Source organism: Somniosus microcephalus, chromosome 18 (genome assembly GCF_052327205.1).
Source record: "Somniosus microcephalus isolate GS21.2 chromosome 18, FLI_Smic_1.0, whole genome shotgun sequence".
Lineage (NCBI taxonomy): Eukaryota > Metazoa > Chordata > Chondrichthyes > Squaliformes > Somniosidae > Somniosus > Somniosus microcephalus.
The window spans coordinates 22816856-22835857 of NC_141004.1; the positions used below are offsets into that span (position 1 = coordinate 22816856).

General features: G+C 45.2%; 1 protein-coding gene across 6 annotated transcripts in view; it reads right to left on the reverse strand.

Moving 5' to 3' along the window:
* Positions 1-19002, reverse strand: part of LOC147105123 (plasma membrane calcium-transporting ATPase 1-like) — a 268080-nt gene that overhangs the window by 25256 nt on the left and 223822 nt on the right. For all 6 annotated transcript variants that reach the window (XM_086011218.1, XM_086011221.1, XM_086011219.1 and 3 more), the window contains 3 exons: positions 18734-18840; positions 6169-6360; positions 3451-3664 (listed from right to left, as the gene is read on the reverse strand). In XM_086011218.1, coding sequence (XP_085867344.1) covers positions 3451-3664; positions 6169-6360; positions 18734-18840 — 513 coding nt within the window. The remainder of the gene's footprint in view (positions 1-3450; positions 3665-6168; positions 6361-18733; positions 18841-19002) is intronic.

Genomic DNA, 19002 nt, shown 5'->3' on the forward strand with positions numbered 1-19002 from the left:
ACTTCTTGAAATAAAGGTGTCAGGGGATCTTTTGCATACAACCAGATGGGTTTAACATCTCACCTAAAACGTGGCCCTTCTAACAATGCAGCATTCCTTCAGTACCCAGCTGGATTATGCGATCAAGTCCTAGAATGCAGCTTGAATCCAAAACCTTCCGACTCATATTAGAAAGCCATCACTGAGCTAAGCGGACACTTGGGAACAAAGTTGAGGATAACCTATATCAAAATAACCAAGCAAATGGCAGCCAACACTTTGAGAAGGGACAAAACCTGCATTACCCAACGTTCTTGGAACAGTAACATCTGAAGTGGAGATTCAAATGCTCTGTGATGATACTTTCAAAAAGCCTTTGATAAAGTTCCACATGCTTAAGGCAGTGGGTAGCCTGCATTAAATTTTGAGATGGAGAAGGAATAGGCTGAAATAAAAGGAACAATGGGTAGTAGTTAAGGGAGTGCCATCAGGCTGGTGAGCAGTACTAAGTGCAGTGGCTTGGGCATCATTGCTGGGGCCACTACTGGTGGATCTATAGAGATGCAATGTAAACTGGTCAAATAGGCAGATGGGAAAGGGTGGGGCGGGGGGGGGAGATCTGGTGGGTGCAGGGAGCAGTGAGTCCAATTAAACAGCCAAGGAATTACAGAAGGGCCGAGAACATATTTGCAAGCGAGTAAAACTATAGCATATGAAACTCAACAGTTAAGGACAATGGGGGGGAAATTCAGTCGCAGCGCCCCCCACAGCCAAAATTCATTAGTAGCGCCCCAAGAGGGAAGCGGGGCTCTACTGGAAGCGCCCCGCCTCCTCCTTGGGGTGCTGCGAGGGAATATCGCTATGTGCCGCTGTACTGCAGGCCTTCCCCCTCTTCTTAAAGGGGAGGGGCCTTGCGCAGCACAACCCGGGGCCCAGCTGCGCCACCAGGGATCGGAGTGCCGGCAAAAGAGCCCGGTACTCAAGAGCAGTGCCGGGCTCACGGAGCGCAGCCGGCACCCCGCGGGGGGGGGGGGGGGGGGGGGGGGGGGCGGTGGCTGCTCAGGAGGCCGGGGACAGCAACGGGGGCAGATGCTGTCAGGCGGCCAGCAACAAAAATGGCCGCCTGGCCCCTCGCCTTTAATTAGCGTCGCCCCGTCCGCAGGTAGGCCCCCCATACCCCATCGGACATGGCGTTCGGCGGCAAGTCAGGGGGCGCTACCGAAGATTGCGGCCGGGGCGCGATCCGGGTGCTGCGAATGGCGATGACGTCAGCGCTGGGCCAAGGGGGGGGCTAACGGCTACCGCCACCGCTAAATTTCGCGGGAGGCATTGGTGGCGACACGCCCGGACGCTAGTTGCTTTGCGCCCCGTTGGCACTAACGGGAGGCGCAAAGCAACCAAATTTCCCCCCCAATGTCTTACAGATTGGAAAAAAAGTTGTGCTTATAATAGTTCAATGAATGCTACTGAACTTGGTAGGTAAGAAGATTGAAAGATTTATAAGGGATGATAAACTCCACATTGACCAAGTTCAATCATTACAGAGCAGTAATTAACAAAACAGGCCGATAAGGTCAACATGTTGATGCTGTATATTGCTCTGGCCAGGCTGCGCTTTAAATATTGCATTCGCTGAGGCACAAGGGAAGCATCCAAGCCAGAGTATGGAGAAGGGCCAGAAGACTGACCCCTCATAAAAAACATGGCCATCTCGAAAGGAGTCAAATGAGAGGCATGCAAGATACCAGGTAGAATAGAAATGCTAATCTTAACCACTATTTCAAGATAAACCATGACTGCAGTGGACACAAGTACAAACTGGTGAAAGATCCTAAGCTCTGGAATACCCTCCCTAAATCTCACCTTTAAGACCCTACTGCTTTGACCAAGCTTTTGGTCACCTGTCCTAATGTCTCATTCTTTGGCTCGGCATCAATTTTTGTCTGATTACGCTCCTGTGATGCGCCTTGGGATATTTTACTACGTTAAAGGCGCTATATAAATGCAAGTTGTTATTTAAACAGTGTGTTTAATAGTGGGAATGATGTTCCGGGTAAGTGAGTGGAGGCACAAACTTCAAGAGCCAGTTGGATGCTGTAATGGGATCTTGGTTTTCCATGGAACGCTGAACTAGATGGTTGAAATGAATTCACTCATCTGTACCTACATCGGAACAGGAGGAGGCCATTCAGCCCATCGAGCCTGTTCCACCATTCAATTAGATCATGGCTGATCTGTACCTCAACTTTGTTCCATATCTCTTGATACCCTTACCCAAGAAAAACCCATCAATCTCAGTTTTGAAAATTTGAATTGACCCAGCAGCCACAGCCTGTGGAGTGTTCCAGATTTCCACCACGCTTTGAGAAAGTGCTTCACAATTTCACTTCCAGATGGCCTAGCTCTAATTTTTAAGATAATGCCCCCTTGTTCTGGATTCCCCTGCCAGAGGAAATAGTTCCTCTGCACGTACCCTATCAACATCCTTTATCATTCGAAACACCTAGATTAGATCATCCCGCAACCGTCTAAATTCAAGGGAATAACAAGCCAAGTTTATGCAACTGGTCTTCATAATTTAACCCTTTAAGCCTTGGTATAATCCTGGCGAATCTGCACTGTACCCCTTCCAAAGCCAATACATCTTTCCAGTGGTTCGGTGCCCAGAACTGAATGCCGTACTCCAGATGGGGTATGACCAAGGCTCCTACATGTCTTAGCTAGTTTGATCTACTTTCCATTTCTATTACTTGATTACAAAGGTTAAAGAATTCACAGTGGAATCAGCATCATTGCTGACACTGGCCATCAGTCTGCTGTTATACTCACCCAGATTACTGATTTGGGCATTATAATTGTATGTTCTATATGCTTCAGTGCAATTGACATTCTAATTTATTTTTAAAGCTGGAAATACCTTGGTTTATTTGATTTATAAGTTTAAATAATGGCTGTGGTCTCTACAGCCGAAATGAATATGACCTTTAAAATTAATTTTCGTAGGAGTTCACATACATTGATATTTTCCTGGAGATGTACACTTTGCACAGTGCTTGTGGGAGGGTACATTGGCATATTAGGTTTGATCTGGCTGGGCAGGCACTGGGAGCAGCATGTATTTAGTAGTGGGAGAAAAACAATACAATTAAACGGCTTCAACTGAAATACTTGCAGTTGTATAGCACTTGATCGCATTGTCAGAACATCTGACAGCACTAATGAAGATTTTAAAAATGAAATTTTAAAAAGCAGCAATTGATTTTTGCTTACAGATCGGCAAACAGGATCGAATGGCAACACTGAATGAGAAGTTGTGTATATTGGAGTTTTATCATTGTAGAGAGTTGCCTTGTGACAAAAATAAATCACTTCCCCCAGGATATTTGCATGGCATCATGTTAATTGCTTCACTCAAGTTTAGTAGTAGAAATGAAATACAAGGAACCAAAATGTACTATTGGCTCCACAGACCTGCAAAGAGAAGCGTGAAGATAATAGTGAGCTGATAAACACCATGACCCAGGATGTTCTTCATCATTGTCCGAGAGATCAGCGGCTTATTCCTGCCGTAAGGCTTGCGAAGCAGGAGAGATTCCGTCGGTGGTTCAGTTGCCAGAGCCAAGGAAGCAAATGTGTCCATGATCAGGTTTACCCAGAGCATCTGAACAGCTTTCAATGGAGAATCCTGGTTTGGAATTTAAAAAGAGACAGACAATTAAATTCAACACCTTTTTAAGAGGTTTGAGTAAAGTTTGTTTCCTGGATCACAAATGCAAGAGGAATTACATCATGGGCCACATTTTATTCACTAAGGTCACTTTAATTCCCTATCCAGTTTTACCATTCATTGTCTGCCCTGTCTTGACTGAGAAGACAAGCACACTGCCAGCATTGCTCTAGAACCAACTAACTCATTGACTGGCTGCCTGCAGAGCTTATCTGGTCTATCCTTAACCAAAATGGAGGCTTACATAGGGAACCTGCTCATAACTCCAGGTCACAACAAAGTGTGGTGTCAGTGGAATTTCTAAGTAAAATCCACCCCGGTTCTCACGTGGCAAACTCATCATGTGGACTTCCAACAGGACTGTGATCAACAGTAGAACCTTCACCAATTTCATAAGAACATAAGAAATAGGAGCAGGAGAGGGTCATACAGCCCCTCGAGCCTGCTCCATCATTCAATTTGATCTTTGACCTCAACTCCTTTCCCGCCCTATCCCCATATCCCTCGATTTCCCAAGAGTCCAAAAATCTATCTATCTCAGCCTTGAATATACACAACTTTTCAGTATCCACAGGCCTTTGGGATAGAGAATTCCAAAGATTCACAACCCTTTAAGTGAAGAAATTCCTCCTCCACCCAGTCTTAAATGGCTGACCCCTTACCTTGAGACTATGTCCTCCAGTTCTAGACTCTCCAGCCAAGGGAAGCATCTACCCTGTCAATCCCCCTCAGAATCTTATGTTTCAATGAGATCACCTCTCATTCTTCTAGACTCTAGAGATTATAGGCCCAATCTACTCAATCTCGCCCTCAAAGGACAACCCTCTCGTCCCAGGGATCAATCTAGTGAACACTAATACAACAGCAAAATACTGCAGATGCTAGAAATCTAAAACAGAAAATGCTGGAAACACTCAGCAGGTCAGGCAGCATCTGCGGAGAGAGAAACAGAGTTAACGTTAACTGTTTCTCGCTCCGCGGATGCTGCCTGACCTGCTGAGTGAAACAACAACAAAAAATGCTGGAAACAATCTAGTGAACCTTCGTTGCACCGCTTCCAAGGCAAGTATGTCCTTCCTCATAAGGAGACCAAAACTGGGCACAGGTGGGGTCTCGACAAAGCCCTGTACAATTGTAGTAAGACTTCCTTACTCTTGTACTCCTGCCCCCTTGCAATAAAGGTCAACATGCCATTTGCCTTCCTAATTGCTTTCTGTAGCTGCATGCTAACTTTTCCTAACACATGGCCCAGTCTACAGTCCATATGAATATTTTAATTTTAAACACTGCGGCCTAGAAATTGAGTTGGCGCCGCGCCAGGGCTTTAGCGCCGGAAATTTAGCGCCGGCGCTAAGTCCCCCTGCGCGCGCCAAAAATTCAGTAGCGCCGCGCCCAGACGGCTGCCGGCGCTACTGGAGGGTGTCAGCGCCTCGCAATGGGCGCTGACTGCCGCATTGCGGCGCTAATCCGCCGCTGCGGCACCCGATGCGGTGCGGCAGGCTGGGGAAGTGCAGGCCTCCTCCTTCCGTTAAGGAGGAGCTGCCTGCACCCGACCGCTGGCCGTTGATCTGTGGAGAAAAATGAGCCCGGCACCTCGGAGAAGTGCCGGGCTCGCGGCCCACACGCATCTGTGCCGCGGGGGGGTGTTGGAGGAGTCCGGGGAGGGAGGTGCGGGCAGGCGGCCGCCGGGAAAGCGGCCGGCCGCCGTGCGACCTTAATGCGCCGGCGCTAAGACCCGTAGCGAACTTTTGAAAAATCGTTGGTTGCGGCTGCCACGGGCGAGGCGGCCGCAACTCAATTTCGGCGTTCGGGCGCGTTGCCACGGCAACCGGGACGCTGCGCACACCGATGACGTCATCGGTGCCGGCGCAGCGCAACCGGCTAACGCCGATGGCAGCGCCCAAGTGAATTTCTCAATCGGCTGTACTTGCGGCGCTAGGCTCTCTAGCGCCTCAAAATGGGCGCTAACCCCACTCAATTTCTAGGCCTGCATCTTTGGAATCTGAAAAGTGCAAAGATTTATACTTTAACATTGTGAACTCTGCCTCCGACATAACCACCAGCACTTCTTCCCAAATAAGGTCTGGAGGGGCTTGCGTGTCCTGTGTCTGCTGAGTCATTATTGTCTCATCAGTAATCACTTTTACAAAAGTTTTTTTTCCCTGATCCTTGCAATCCTCCTCCAACACTACTTCAAACAATGAGATTGCCACACTGATATTACAGTTAGCTGGCAAATAAGCTGCAGTTAGAGACTATCTATGGAGAACCCAATGATGCTAAAATGATAACATCTTGATTATGTAAACCAGGCACAGGAGGAAAAACAGTAAACACGTAGAGTGTACATCATCAAGCATCCCACTTAAATACAGGGGCAAATACAGCAAAACTAAATAGCCATATAGAAGAATTAAAAAGGAAGGTGAAATACAACACTGCCCAACTCCACAAAGGTATACCTGGGTGATACAAGCACCAGTAAATGCGACAATGACTGCAACCACATTTACTGTCAACTGGAACTGCAGAAATTTGGAGATGCTGTCATATACGTTGCGGCCCCACATCACTGCCTTAACAATACTGGTAAAGTTATCATCGGTCAGGATGATGTCCGACGCCTCCTTTGCCACATCCGTTCCCGCAATGCCCTTTAAAGATTAAAACAAAAATGGGTCAGAGATTGTGTCTTAAAAGAAACACTTGGATTTCTATAGCGCCTTTCAGGACCTCAGGACGTCCCAAAGCGCTTTACAGCCAATGAATTACTGTTTAAACGTAGTCATTGTTGTAATTGGCGACAGCCAATTTTGCGCACAGCAAGGTCCAACAAACAGCAAAGTGATAATGAAGTAAAATTAGGAACCTGCGAGTGATGGAACCAAGTGTGGCTGCCCAAGCTGGCTTCTCCAATGATAGAACTAGATATACAATAGCTGCATTGGTACCGGTTATTTATTTTAAAAAACCACTGCGGTTTAAGTTCAATTTTCCCTCTTTCACATATTTGCAACTTCACTCTTTTGGTATGAAGCCTTGCCTGCCATGCACTCTAATTTCCGATATTCACGACTGGCATGCAAGACCAAGACCTCCTGTGCAAAGTATGAAAATGACTCCACATATACCAGAAAAAAGGCACAGCTACATTGCTCAGTTCTAATGAAAACAGAAATGAATTAAACTTCTGAAACCAGTAGGTGGCAGTGGGGCCCCAATATTTAATTCCTTCCGTCTCAGCCTAGCAGTATTGGAATGGTAGTTATTAATGCCAACATCAGTGCTGTAATCACAGGAAATGCTACAGTGCACCGCACATGCAGGGCGAGATGAATTGACGTCGCTGCAGCACCATTCTGGAGTCTTGATTTTTCACGGAAATAAACATTACAAGTTTTGTTCTCACAGCACAGTACATCACATGGTCTGGGATAGACATTTAGAATAAGCACCACATCAGGGGTTCACACCCACAATACCACCTATCAGACAAGCGTTAGTAAGAGGACATGAGCAACACAGAAAATGAAGAACAAGGTAAAGAAGGAGCTCTCTTGCATCTGCCCCCGACAGCTGGCTCAAGTGCTGCATTAACACAGGCCTGGAAGATCACCTCAAGATGTGAAGCACAATATAAATGGACTGAGCAGGGGTGATGGCGATTTAATTTTTAAACGTATATTTCATCATATAGCGCAAGGAAAACTGCTTATACTTCAAATACCAGCAAAGTTTCAATGATTGGGATTGCCTATTACATCTATCTGGAAAAAGTACTGAAGAAATCCAGAAAATATCCTTCAGGGTATCACTGGATAGTCCTGGGCAAGGGTTTCCGGAGCATACACCTAGGTAAAAAGTTGCTATTTTGATGTTCCATTTGCATATGCCACATGCCATCAATTCACTGTTTATCCAACACAGGTACAGAGCAAGAAACTAACTAACAGAAAGCAGAGTCGGGATAAATGGGTCTTTTTCCGGTTGGCAAACGGTAACTAGAGGGGTGCCACGGCTTCAACTATTTACAATCTACATTAACGACTTGGATGAAGGGACCGAGTGTAATGTAGCCAAGTTTGCGGATGATACAAAGATGGGTGGGAAAGCAAGTTGTGCAGAGGACTCAAAGAATTTGCAAAGGGATATAGACAGGCTAAGTGAGTGGGCAAACATTTGGCAGATGGAGTATAATGTGGGAAAGTGTGAGGTTATCCACTCTGGCAGGAAAAATAAAAAAGCTATTATTTAAATAGAGAGATTACAAAATGCTACAGTGCAGAGGGACCAGGGGGTCCTTGTGCATGAAGCACAAAAGGTTAGCATGCAGGTGCAGCAAGTAATCAAAAAGGCAAATGGAATGTTGGCCTTTATTGCAAGGGGGTTGGAGTATAAAAGCAGGGAAGTCCTGCTACAACTATACAGGGTATTAGTGAGACCACACCTTGAGTACTGCATACAGTTTTGATCTTATTTAAGGAAGGATATACTTGCATTGGAGGCAGTTCAGTGAAGATTCACTAGGTTGATTCCAGAGATGAGGTTGACGACTTATGAGGAACGGTTGAGCAGGTTGGGCCTATACGCATTGGATTTTGGAAGAATGAGAGGTGATCTTATTGAAACATAAAGATACTGAGGGAACTCGACAAGGTAGAAGAGGAGAGAATGTTTCCCCTTGTGGGGAAATCTAGTACTCGGGGGCATAGTTTCAGAATAAAGGGTCGCCTTTTTAGAACAGAGATGAGGAGGAATTTCTTCTCCAAGGGTCGTAAATCTGTGGAATTCTCTGCCCCAGAGAGCTGTGGAGGCTGGGTCATTAAATACATTTAAGGTGGAGATAGACAGGTTTTTACAAGATAAGGGAGTGAAGGGTTATGGGGAGCAGGCAGGGAAGTGGCTTTGAGCCCAAGATCAGCCATGATCTTATTGAATGGCGGAGCAGGCTCGAGGGGCCGGGTGGCCTATTCCTGCTCCTATTTCTTATGTTCTATGTAAACATTTACCACTGCATTCAACTGTAGACTTCAGTTTCTGTCTCATACTAATTAAGGTCTTGGTTTATTGGTTGGCCTAAAATTGTACAAGTTGAATTTTGAAGAGAAAAAAAATTTGCGAATGAATCATCTCTTTAGCAGAGCTCACTAAGCTGTAAGCAGTTAAATTCATTATTCAAACTGAAAAAAAAACAGACTTTGTAAAGAATGACATTATTCCTGGCTGTGCCACCAGCAAAATAATATTCAGATGCGAAATGAATTTCTACTAGGCTAATCTCCATTATATTAAATTTCCTATGTATATCATGTACAGCATATTCTGGGCCAATCACACCTGCAGTTGTATATCTGTAATAGATCCAGATCCCCATTCTCTTGCTCTGTCCTAACTTTCCATGGGAAAAAACCCACAGGAGATCTACTGGTATTTCCTATAATCATGTCAAATTAGCCCGCCAATTACCATTAGGCATAGTGCTTTTCTCTCTGGCTTTTTTTTTGGAAGGTGCAAAAAAGATTCATTCTGTAATGTGGGCTTTCCTTATTTGTTTACATTTTACTCAAATGGTATAGGCACTGCTCATTCAAGTATCCTGAAGCGCCTCCACCACATGTACATGGGCAAATAACATCAACCACAATTAGATACATTCAGCAGACCACTATTCCACAAAACCATAGAAGTTTACAAAATCTTTGGCTCCTCTTCTAAGGAACCAGAGGCCAGAAACAAAAAATGACACTCGTTGGTCATACATCAAATGGGGGGGGGGGGGGGGGGGAAATAAATCTTAAATGGCAGAAACACCATTACCCAGTGCCAGTTCACAAGCCTGCAGCTGAATTACATTAAGCTCTGAACTACAAACACAGCAGTGGAAACTCCCAACGCAAGTAAAAACACTGAACTTGTGCCCTTGAGCAGTGGCAAAAGTTTATTTATTTGAGCCCTTATAGAAGAATTATTACTGGGACTTAAAGACTGAATTATCACAATTAGGAAAAGCTACTTTTAGAAATCAGGTTTGCCTAGAGCTGGTTGTGTGTAGGGTATCAGTGCAGAGACGTATTCAGCCTCGAATGGAATGCAGTGGGTAGAAATTGGTATGCGCTGTGGCCCTTCTTCCCAGTATAAAACAGGCACAAGCATACAGAATTAGCACTGGGTTGGCCTGCGCCCAAGTCTGCACAGGGATGAGTCCAAGTGATCTAGAGGTCCCGTGCGTGCCACTCACCGGCTTTACAATGGTAATAACCGCGCACCCAAAAAAAATTACAGGGTCATTGGTTGGATCCCACTGCTAAATTTGTGAGGCCCATTTATTTTTAGGCGTCGCCAATATCAGGAGTTAGCCCCCTAATTAACATATTGAGACCCAACGCCTGTTGTAAAATTAGTTATGGATAAGCAGATATTAGGCCTATTCAGGGCTTAGGAGATTCCAGCGGCTCCCCGTGACTGCCAACCACAGTAACGTTTTTTTTTTAATAAAATAATTTTTTTGATTTAAAAAAAAAACCCTAGTTGGAAGCCAGGAAGAGCAAGCGCGCTCCCCCTTGGTGATCACCCACCCTGACCGTGGCTCACTCCAATCCCCCACATCACGGACTTCACCTGAGGGCTGCCAATTGTATCTCCCCGTCGAAGGTGCGGCCAGCTCGCCCCGATTATTCAGAGGAGGCCCAAGGACCAACTTCCATCGATTCCCAGGCCTCTTGGTTCAGCTGCAGCCTGAAAACAGGCCCAGACTAATTTATACCACAGTGTTTCTTTGAAGATATTGGTGTTAGGTTTGCAGTCAGATTTTGGTTTCTTATTTTTGCAGTCAGATTTTGGTTTCTTATTTTTGCAGTCAGATTTTGGTTTCTTATTACTGACTCAGTGTGGCAGACTTGGTGATTAACTGAAAGGTGACCGCTAAAATTATTCATGAAGATCTTCATCTTAATTGGTGATAATGAAAACACAAGACTGCAGATTAAAACTGTTCAGTTCCTTATAAAAGAAAAAGCTTTACTGCTATCTTCATTGGCACCATAAGTGCAAATGAGGAAGACCAAAAGCATTTGCTATGTCAGACTAGTCCAGTATATTGAAATATAAACACCAACCCTTAATAATAACAAGTAAATCTGATCAAAAGCTCATCGATAACTTTAGACTTCATAGAATAATTCCCTTTGCAGCACCACACACAACCGTTAAATGTACAAACAGAATAAAGCTGGCAAAACTTGGGGACATAAGTAAAGTCCTCCGAGTAAAGTCCAATCTTGCTTGGATCAGCCTTTTAAAAAAAAATTAGTTTGGAGAAACTCCAGCATGGAGTGTTTCCTAAAATATAGTTTACCCGAGTTACCAGTGTTCTGTACCAATTGGTGGCAACATAGAAGATAGGAGCAGGAATAGGCCATTCGGCCCCTCGAGCCTGCTCCGCCATTTAATGAGATCATGGCTGATCATCCAAATTCAGTACCCTGTCCCTGCTTTCTCCCCATATCCCTTGATCCCTTTAGCCTGAAGAAATATATCTAACTCCTTCTTGAATATATTTAATGAATTGGCCTCAACTGCCCTGTGTGGCAGAGACTTCAACAGGTTCACCACTCTCTGGGTGAAGGAATTCCTCATCTCCGTCCTAAATGGCTTACCCCTTATCCTTAGACCCCTGGTTCTGGACTCCCACACCATCGGGAACCTTCCTGCATCTAGTCTGTCTAGTCCTGTTAGAATTTTATAAGTTTCAATGAGATCCTCTCTCATTCTTCTAAACTCTAGCGAATATAAGCCTAATTGACCCAATCTCTCCTCATACGTCATTCCTGCCATCCCAGGTATCAGTCTGGTGAATCTTCGCTGCACTCTCTCCATGGCAAGAACATCCTTCCTCAGATAAGGTGACCAGAACTGCACACAATACTCAAGGTGTGGTCTCACCAACGCCCTGTACAACTGCAGCAAGACATCCTTGCTCCTGTACTCTAATCCTCTCACTAATGAAGGCCAACATACCATTTGTCTTCTTAACCACCTGCTGCACCTGCATGCTTACCTTCAGCGACTGGTGCACAAGGACACCCAGGTCTCATTGCACTTCCCCTTTTCCCAATCTATTGCCGTTCAGATAATAATCTGTCTTCCTGTTTTTGTCACCGAAGTGGATAGCCTCGCATTTATCCACATTATACTGCATTTGCCATGCATCTGCCTTATTCACCCAACCTGTCCAAATCGTACTGGAGTTTCTCTGCATCCTCCTCACAGCACACACGCCCACCCAGCTTTTTGTCGTCTGCAAACTTGGAGCTATTACATCTAGTTCCCTCGTCTAGATCATTTATATATTGTGAATAGCTGGGGTCCTAGCACCGATCCCTGCGGTACCCCATGAGTCACTGCCTGCCACTCGGAAAAAGACCCGTTTATTCCAACTCTGCTTCCCGTCTGCCAACCAGTTCTCTATCCAAGACAGTAACTTACCCCCAATCCCATGTGCTTTAACTTTACGTGCTAATCTCTTATGCGGGACCTTATCGAAAGCCTTCTGAAAGTCCAAATACACCACATCCACTGGTTCTCCCTTATCTATTCTACCAGTTACATCCTCAAAAAATTCCAGTAGATTAGTCAAGCATGATTTACCTTTTGTAAATCCATGTTGACTTTGTTTGATCCTGTCACTGTTTTCCAAGTGCTCTGTTATTACATCTTTTATAATGGACTCTTGCATTTTCCCCACTACCGATGTCAGGCTTACTGGTCTATAATTCCCCATTTTCTCTCTACCACCCTTTTTAAATAGTGTGGTTACATTAGCTATCCCCCAATCCATGGGAACTGTTCCAGAGTCTATAGAATTTTTAAAGATGACCAGCAATGCATCTACTATTTCTAGGGCCCACTTCCTTAAGTACCCTAGGATGTAGATTATCAGGCCCTGGGGATTTATCGGCCTTCAATCCCGTCAATCTCCCTAACACCATTTCCCCACAAATACTGATTTCATTCAATTCCTCCCTCTCATTCACAGAATCACAGAATCACAGAAACCCCACAGTGCAGATAGAGGCCATTTCGGCCCATCGAGCCTGCACCGACACATATCCCACCCGATCCCCGTAATCCCTACACCAACACATATCCCCGTAACCCCACGTATTTAATCCCCCTAACACTAAGGGTCAATTTATCATAGCCAATCAACCTAACTCGCACATCTTTGGACTGTGGGAGGAAACCGGAGCACCCGGAGGAAACCCACGCAAACACGGGGAGAATGTGCAAACTCCACACAGACAGCCACCCGAGGCCGGATTCGAACCCGGGTCCCTGGCGCTGTGAGGCAACAGTGCTAACCACTATGCCACCGTGCTGCCATTCGACCCTATGTTCCCCAGCATCTCTGGGAGGTTATTTGTGTCCTCTTTTGTGAAGACAGAACCAAAGTGTGTATTTAATTGGTCTGCCATTTCTTTGTTCCCCATTATAAATTCCCCTGATTCTGACTGCAAGGGACCTACGCTTGACTTCACCAATCTTTTTCTCTTCACATATCTATAGAAGCTTTTACAGTCAGTTTTTATGTTCCCTGCAAGCCTACTCTTGGTCTATTTTCCCCCATTTAATTAATCCTTTTGTCCTCCTTTGCTGAATCCTAAACTGCTCCCAATCCTCAGGTTTGCTGCTTTTTCTGGCCAATTTATATGTTCTCTCCTTGGCTCTTATGCTATCCCTAATTTCCCTTGTTAGCCACGGTTGAGTCACCTTTTTTGTTTTATTTTTATGCCAAACAGGGATGAACAAATTCTATAGTTCAGCCATGCGATCTTTAAATGTTTGCCATTGCCTATCCACCGTCAACCCTTTAAGTAATGTTCCCCAATCCATCCTAGCCAACTCGTGCCTCATACGAGTTTCCTTTATTTAAATTCAGGACCCTAGTCTGAGAGTCAACTACTTCACACTCCATTTTAATGAAGAATTCATCATATTATGATCGCTCCTCCCCAAGGGGCCTCGCACAACAAGATTGCTAATTAATCCTTTCTCATTACATAATACCCAGTCTAAGATGGCCTGATCTCTAGTTGGTTCCTCAACATATTGGTCCAGGAAACCATCCCGTATACACTCTAGGAATTCCTCCTCCACAGTATTGTTACTAATTTGGTTAGCCCAATCTATATGCAGATTAAAGTCACCCATGATAACTGCTGTGCCCGGATTGCACACGTCTCTAATTTCCCGTTTAATGCCATCCCCAACCTCAGCATTACTGTTTGGGGGTTTGTATACAACTCCCACTAACATTTTCTGCCCCTTGGTATTTCTCAGCTCTGCTCATACAGATTCCACATCATCAGAGCGAATATCCTTCCTTACTATTGTGTTAATCTCCTCTTCAACCAGCAATGCTACCACACCTCCTTTTCCTTTTTTCCTGTCCTTCCTGAATATTGAATACCCCTGGATGTTGAATTCCCAGTCTTGGTCACCCTGGAGCCATGTCTCCGTAATCCCAATTATATCATATCCGTTTACATCCATTTGCGCAGCTAATTCATCCACCTTATTACGAATGCTTCTCGCATTAAGACACAAAGGCCTACAAATTCGGTGACGCCCCGCCAGCACGTTTGCGCCGGAAATTTAGTGCCCGCCGCCGAGCCAGTTGTGCCCGCCCCAAATTCACTTTCAGCGCCCCAAAGTGGAAGCGGGCGCTGGCACAGGGTGTGCCCGCCCCGCTTGGGGCGCTGAAAGTGAATTTCAGCGCTGCCGGTCCCGCTGCGCCACCCGATGCGGAGCGGCAGGCTGCTGTACTGCAGGCCTCCCCCTTCTCTTAAGGGGGAGGTGCCTGCAACGGCCGGAGCCCCGTTGAAAGTGCCGGCAAAAGAGCCCGGCACAACGGCGAAGTGCCGGGCTCCACGGAAACCAGCCGGCAATGCCGCGGGGGGGGGGGGGGGGGCGGTGGAGGAGGCCGGGGAAGGAAGTGCGGGCAGGCGGCCGCCGAAAAAGCGGCCGGCCGCACCTCCGCTTTAAATAGCGCCTCTAAGGCTGCAGCACGGCCAGGTTTTCAAAACGTTGTTAGTGGCCGCCAGGGAAGAGGCAGCCGCTACTGAAGATGGGGATCGGCGTGGTTTCGGGCGGTACCGGGGCGCTGCACACACCGATGACGTCATCGGTGCCGGCGCAGCGCTACCGGCTTACGCCGATTTAAAGGCCCACCTAATTTCAGCGGCGACGCAACTTCCGGCGCAACCCACTCTTGCGCCCCTAAATGGGCGCAAACCCAAGGGAATTTCTAGGCCAAAGTCTTCAGGCTTGATTTTTTAACATAGTCCTTTTAGAATTCTTATTTACTGTGGCCATTTGATTTACACCCTTGATTTCTCTACCTTCCACTTTTGCTTTTCTCCTTCCTGTCTTTTGTTTCTATCCTTGCTTCCCTTTCCTGTCTCCTTGCACAGGTTCCCAACCCCCTGCCATTTTAGTTTAAACCCTCCCCAACAGCACTAGCAAACACTCCCCCAAGGACATCGGTTCTGGTCCCGCCCAGGTGCAAACCGTCCGGTTTGTACTGGTCCCACCTCCCCCAAAAACAGTTCTGAGCTGGGTTATTCCAGTATGGTTGATCAACAAAACATAACCCACTTTCCACCAGCTCAGCCTCGATCTTTTGTGCGTCACCATTTGGTGCAATATATATTTCTATGAACAGCACACAGAGTTCTCCCTCAAAACCCATTCACGTTAGTACCTCAGTTCCTCGTCTACCACCAAGTTATACAGAGCAAAAGTAGCCAACACAAGAACTGATCTAAAATTAGAACATAAGAAATAGGAGCAGTAGGAGGCCATTTGGCCCCTCGAGCCTGCTCCACCATTCAGTAAGATCATGGCTGATCTGATCTTGGCCTCAACTCCACTTCCCTGCCGGCTCCCCATAACCCTCAACTCCCTTATCATTCAAAAATCTGTATCTCCACCTTAAATATTCAATGACTTCACCTCCACAGCTCTCTGGGGTAGAGATTCCACAGATTCACGATCCTCAGAAGAAATTCTTCCTCATCTCGGTTTTAAATGGGCGACCCCTTTATTCTGAAACTATGCCCCCTAGTTCTAGATTCCCCCACGAGGGGAAACATCCTCTCTGCATCTACCTTGTCAAGCCCCCTCAGCATCTTATATGTTTCAATAAGATCCCCTCTCATTCTTCTAAACTCCAATGAGTATAGGCCCAACCTGCTCAACCTTTCTTCATAAGACAACCCCGTCATCTCAGGAATCAACCTAATGAACCTTCTTGGAACTGCGTCCAATGCAAGTATATCCCTCCTTAAATGAGACCAAAACTGTACGCAGCACTCCAGGTGTGGTCTCACCAGCACCCTGTACAGTTGCAGCAAGACTTCCCTACGTTTAAAATCCATCCCCTTTGCAATAAAGGCCAACATTCCATTTGCCTTCCTAATTACTTGCTGTATCTGCATGCTAACTTCTTGTATTTCATGCACAAGGACCCCCAGATCCCTCTGTGCTGCAGCATTTTGTAGTCTCTCTCCATTTAAATAATAAGTTGTTTTTTATTTTTCCTACCAAAGTGGATAACCTCACATTTCCCCACATTATACTCCATCTGCCAAATTTTTGCAACTTGCTTTCACACCTATCTTTGTATCATCAGAATATTTGGCTAGATTACACTCGGTCCCTTCATCCAAGTCATTAATATAAATTGTAAGTAGTTGAGGCCCCAGCACTGATCCCTGTGGCACCCCACTCACTACAGTTGGCAACCAGAAAATGACCCATTTATCCCGACTCTGTTTTCTGTTAGTTAGCCAATCCTCTATCCAAAAGGCTTTGGCTCAATTCTTCTCTAACATGCATTGACTCTGCACATTGCACTAACCATTGGAAAAGATTGTCACAAGACTCCTATGCTAATCATAGCCAGTAATTAGTTTAGTTGGGCAGACAATTTGGTCTAATACAACCTCAGTAGGAACCGATTTGGGCAATCTAATTACTCACAAAAATGATACAAGTGGCTTATGAACAATCTGTTTGGCGATTAATAGGGAAAATTCCAACACACAATCATTCTTTTCAAAAATGTGAGGGTATCTTATTTTCTTCTCATTTGCATTCTATCCAAATTTCAAGTGAGATTAGTATCAGTGAAGTTTTTAACCCCAATTCAATGTGAGCATTGCTTTAAACTCAAATTAAATCCTATAGATGACACTATGAAACAATAGGCAAATCTGAATATCACCCTCAAGTAATTGTCAAATTATAACACTTTGGGTCACCAAAATAAAAATGGGATATTTTATGCAGTTTTGTTCTGTACCAATCCTCTGCATGTTCGTATCACTGAGACAGAACAGTATCAGCACTACAACAAGCAGCCTGGTGACAAATGGGCACCTCTGTAGTCTTTGCCTTTGGCAGTCCACTGGAGCGCAAGAATTTGGAATATAAAAGTAGAAAGCATTCACTAAAGCCTGGACCCAATATCAATCTTAGTTCAAATTTCAAAGAATCCTAGAAGTAATTCTGTTCGACTTAATCAGAAGCTTTCTCAATGTCAGGGAAAAGGGACAGATAACTAACCCAGCATACCCTGGATATAAGCTGAACTTCAATGTGTTCTTGGAGGACAATATTCCTTTGATATTCAACTTGAGAATACTCCAACGCGGTGGTTAACATTTTGCAACCTTGGTCAATCAAGGGCATCTATGGCCAGTTTTTTTTTGGCAGGAGGGGGAAGAGGTGAAGATCTGTTTACTGTAGAGGTGTAATATAAGGGCAGTACCTGCTGTATCTGGAAAAAATGCCACTTTCAACAATCATTTCAATGCTTTTAGGGACAAGTATGTGATTATTGCTGAACATTAAAACTCAATGTAAAAATCATGCAGACCTGGCACTTGTTCAGCTCTCGAGAATTCAATGACTATAAAGTCTCTTTTAGTCAAACATATTGCATTGCCAGTGAAGAATAAAATTCTGTGGTCTGCATCTTAGAAATGCTGCCAGAAGTTCTCATGGCCAACCAGACGGTTGGGTGGTTCCTCGGCTACCATGCTATGGTTGAACATTTTAGTCTAAAAAGAAACGAATATGACTCTCCTCACTACAACATAACTCCACATACTGGTGCAGTGTCCAACAATGAATGAAACGTCTCCTATTGGAGCGTCACTTGACCGATGATCTGCTAATTGGGTGGGGGGGGGGTGGCGAAAAAGATGACACCACCTTTCTCTCCCAACCCCCCACCACCCCCCAACGGCGTTTAGAAAAATTTGCTTTTACACTTCAACTAACAAAACCTGCCACAAAGGCTTTAAAACTTGTAGGCAAGACCATAGATCCCATATTGGAATGCAAGAACTTTAAAAAGGCAAGTTATAAAAATTTAGTTTGGTTTCTGCTACAGTTTTGAGTCTCCCGCTTAAGGAAGGCTGGTGTTCATCCACACCCAGGTTGCAACTTTCTGCATTCAGACCCTGATGAGATGTTTGTACATGGAAGTTCCTTGCAAATAGTGCGCCCTGGCAACACTTTTCTTCCACCAGATGCATGGCCAAACTATGGGGAGCAGCTCATCAAAATTGCAAATACATTGGAATACATGGCCTTTGCAGGAGCAAGCCGTCTTCAAATAGGACCTAATTAGAGTTTGGAACATGGTTGCCTGTTGAATAGTGTCATGGGATCTTTTATGTCCACCTGAACAGGCAAATGGGACCTCGGTTTAATGTCTCAATTGAAAGACAGCACCTCCGATAATGCAGCACTTCCTCAGTACTGCACTGAAGGTCAAATTAGATTATGTGCTCAAATCCCTTGAGTGGGACTTGAACCTACAACCTTTTGAATCAGAAGCAATAGTGCTACCACTTAGCCAAGCTGACAATTACAAATTGGACAACCTATTTCTTAAATGAATAGATACCAACTATAATTTAGCGATTCCTCGATATATTGAGGAAAATGAAAGCGTACCATAGCAAAGCCGACATCAGCCTTCTTCAGTGCTGGACCATCATTTGTCCCATCTCCAGTCACAGCCACCACCTGCCGCATCTCTCCAATTGTGCTGTCAATAATACCTGTTTAAACAAAAAGAAGTTCAAATGAACTATGGACCAAGGGCTGGAAAGTGGGATTAGCCTGGATAGCTTTTTTTTGGCCGGTGCAGATACAACGGGCCGAATGGCCTCCTCCTGTGCCATAAATTCCTATGATTCTATAATGTTCTGACAATGAGCAAT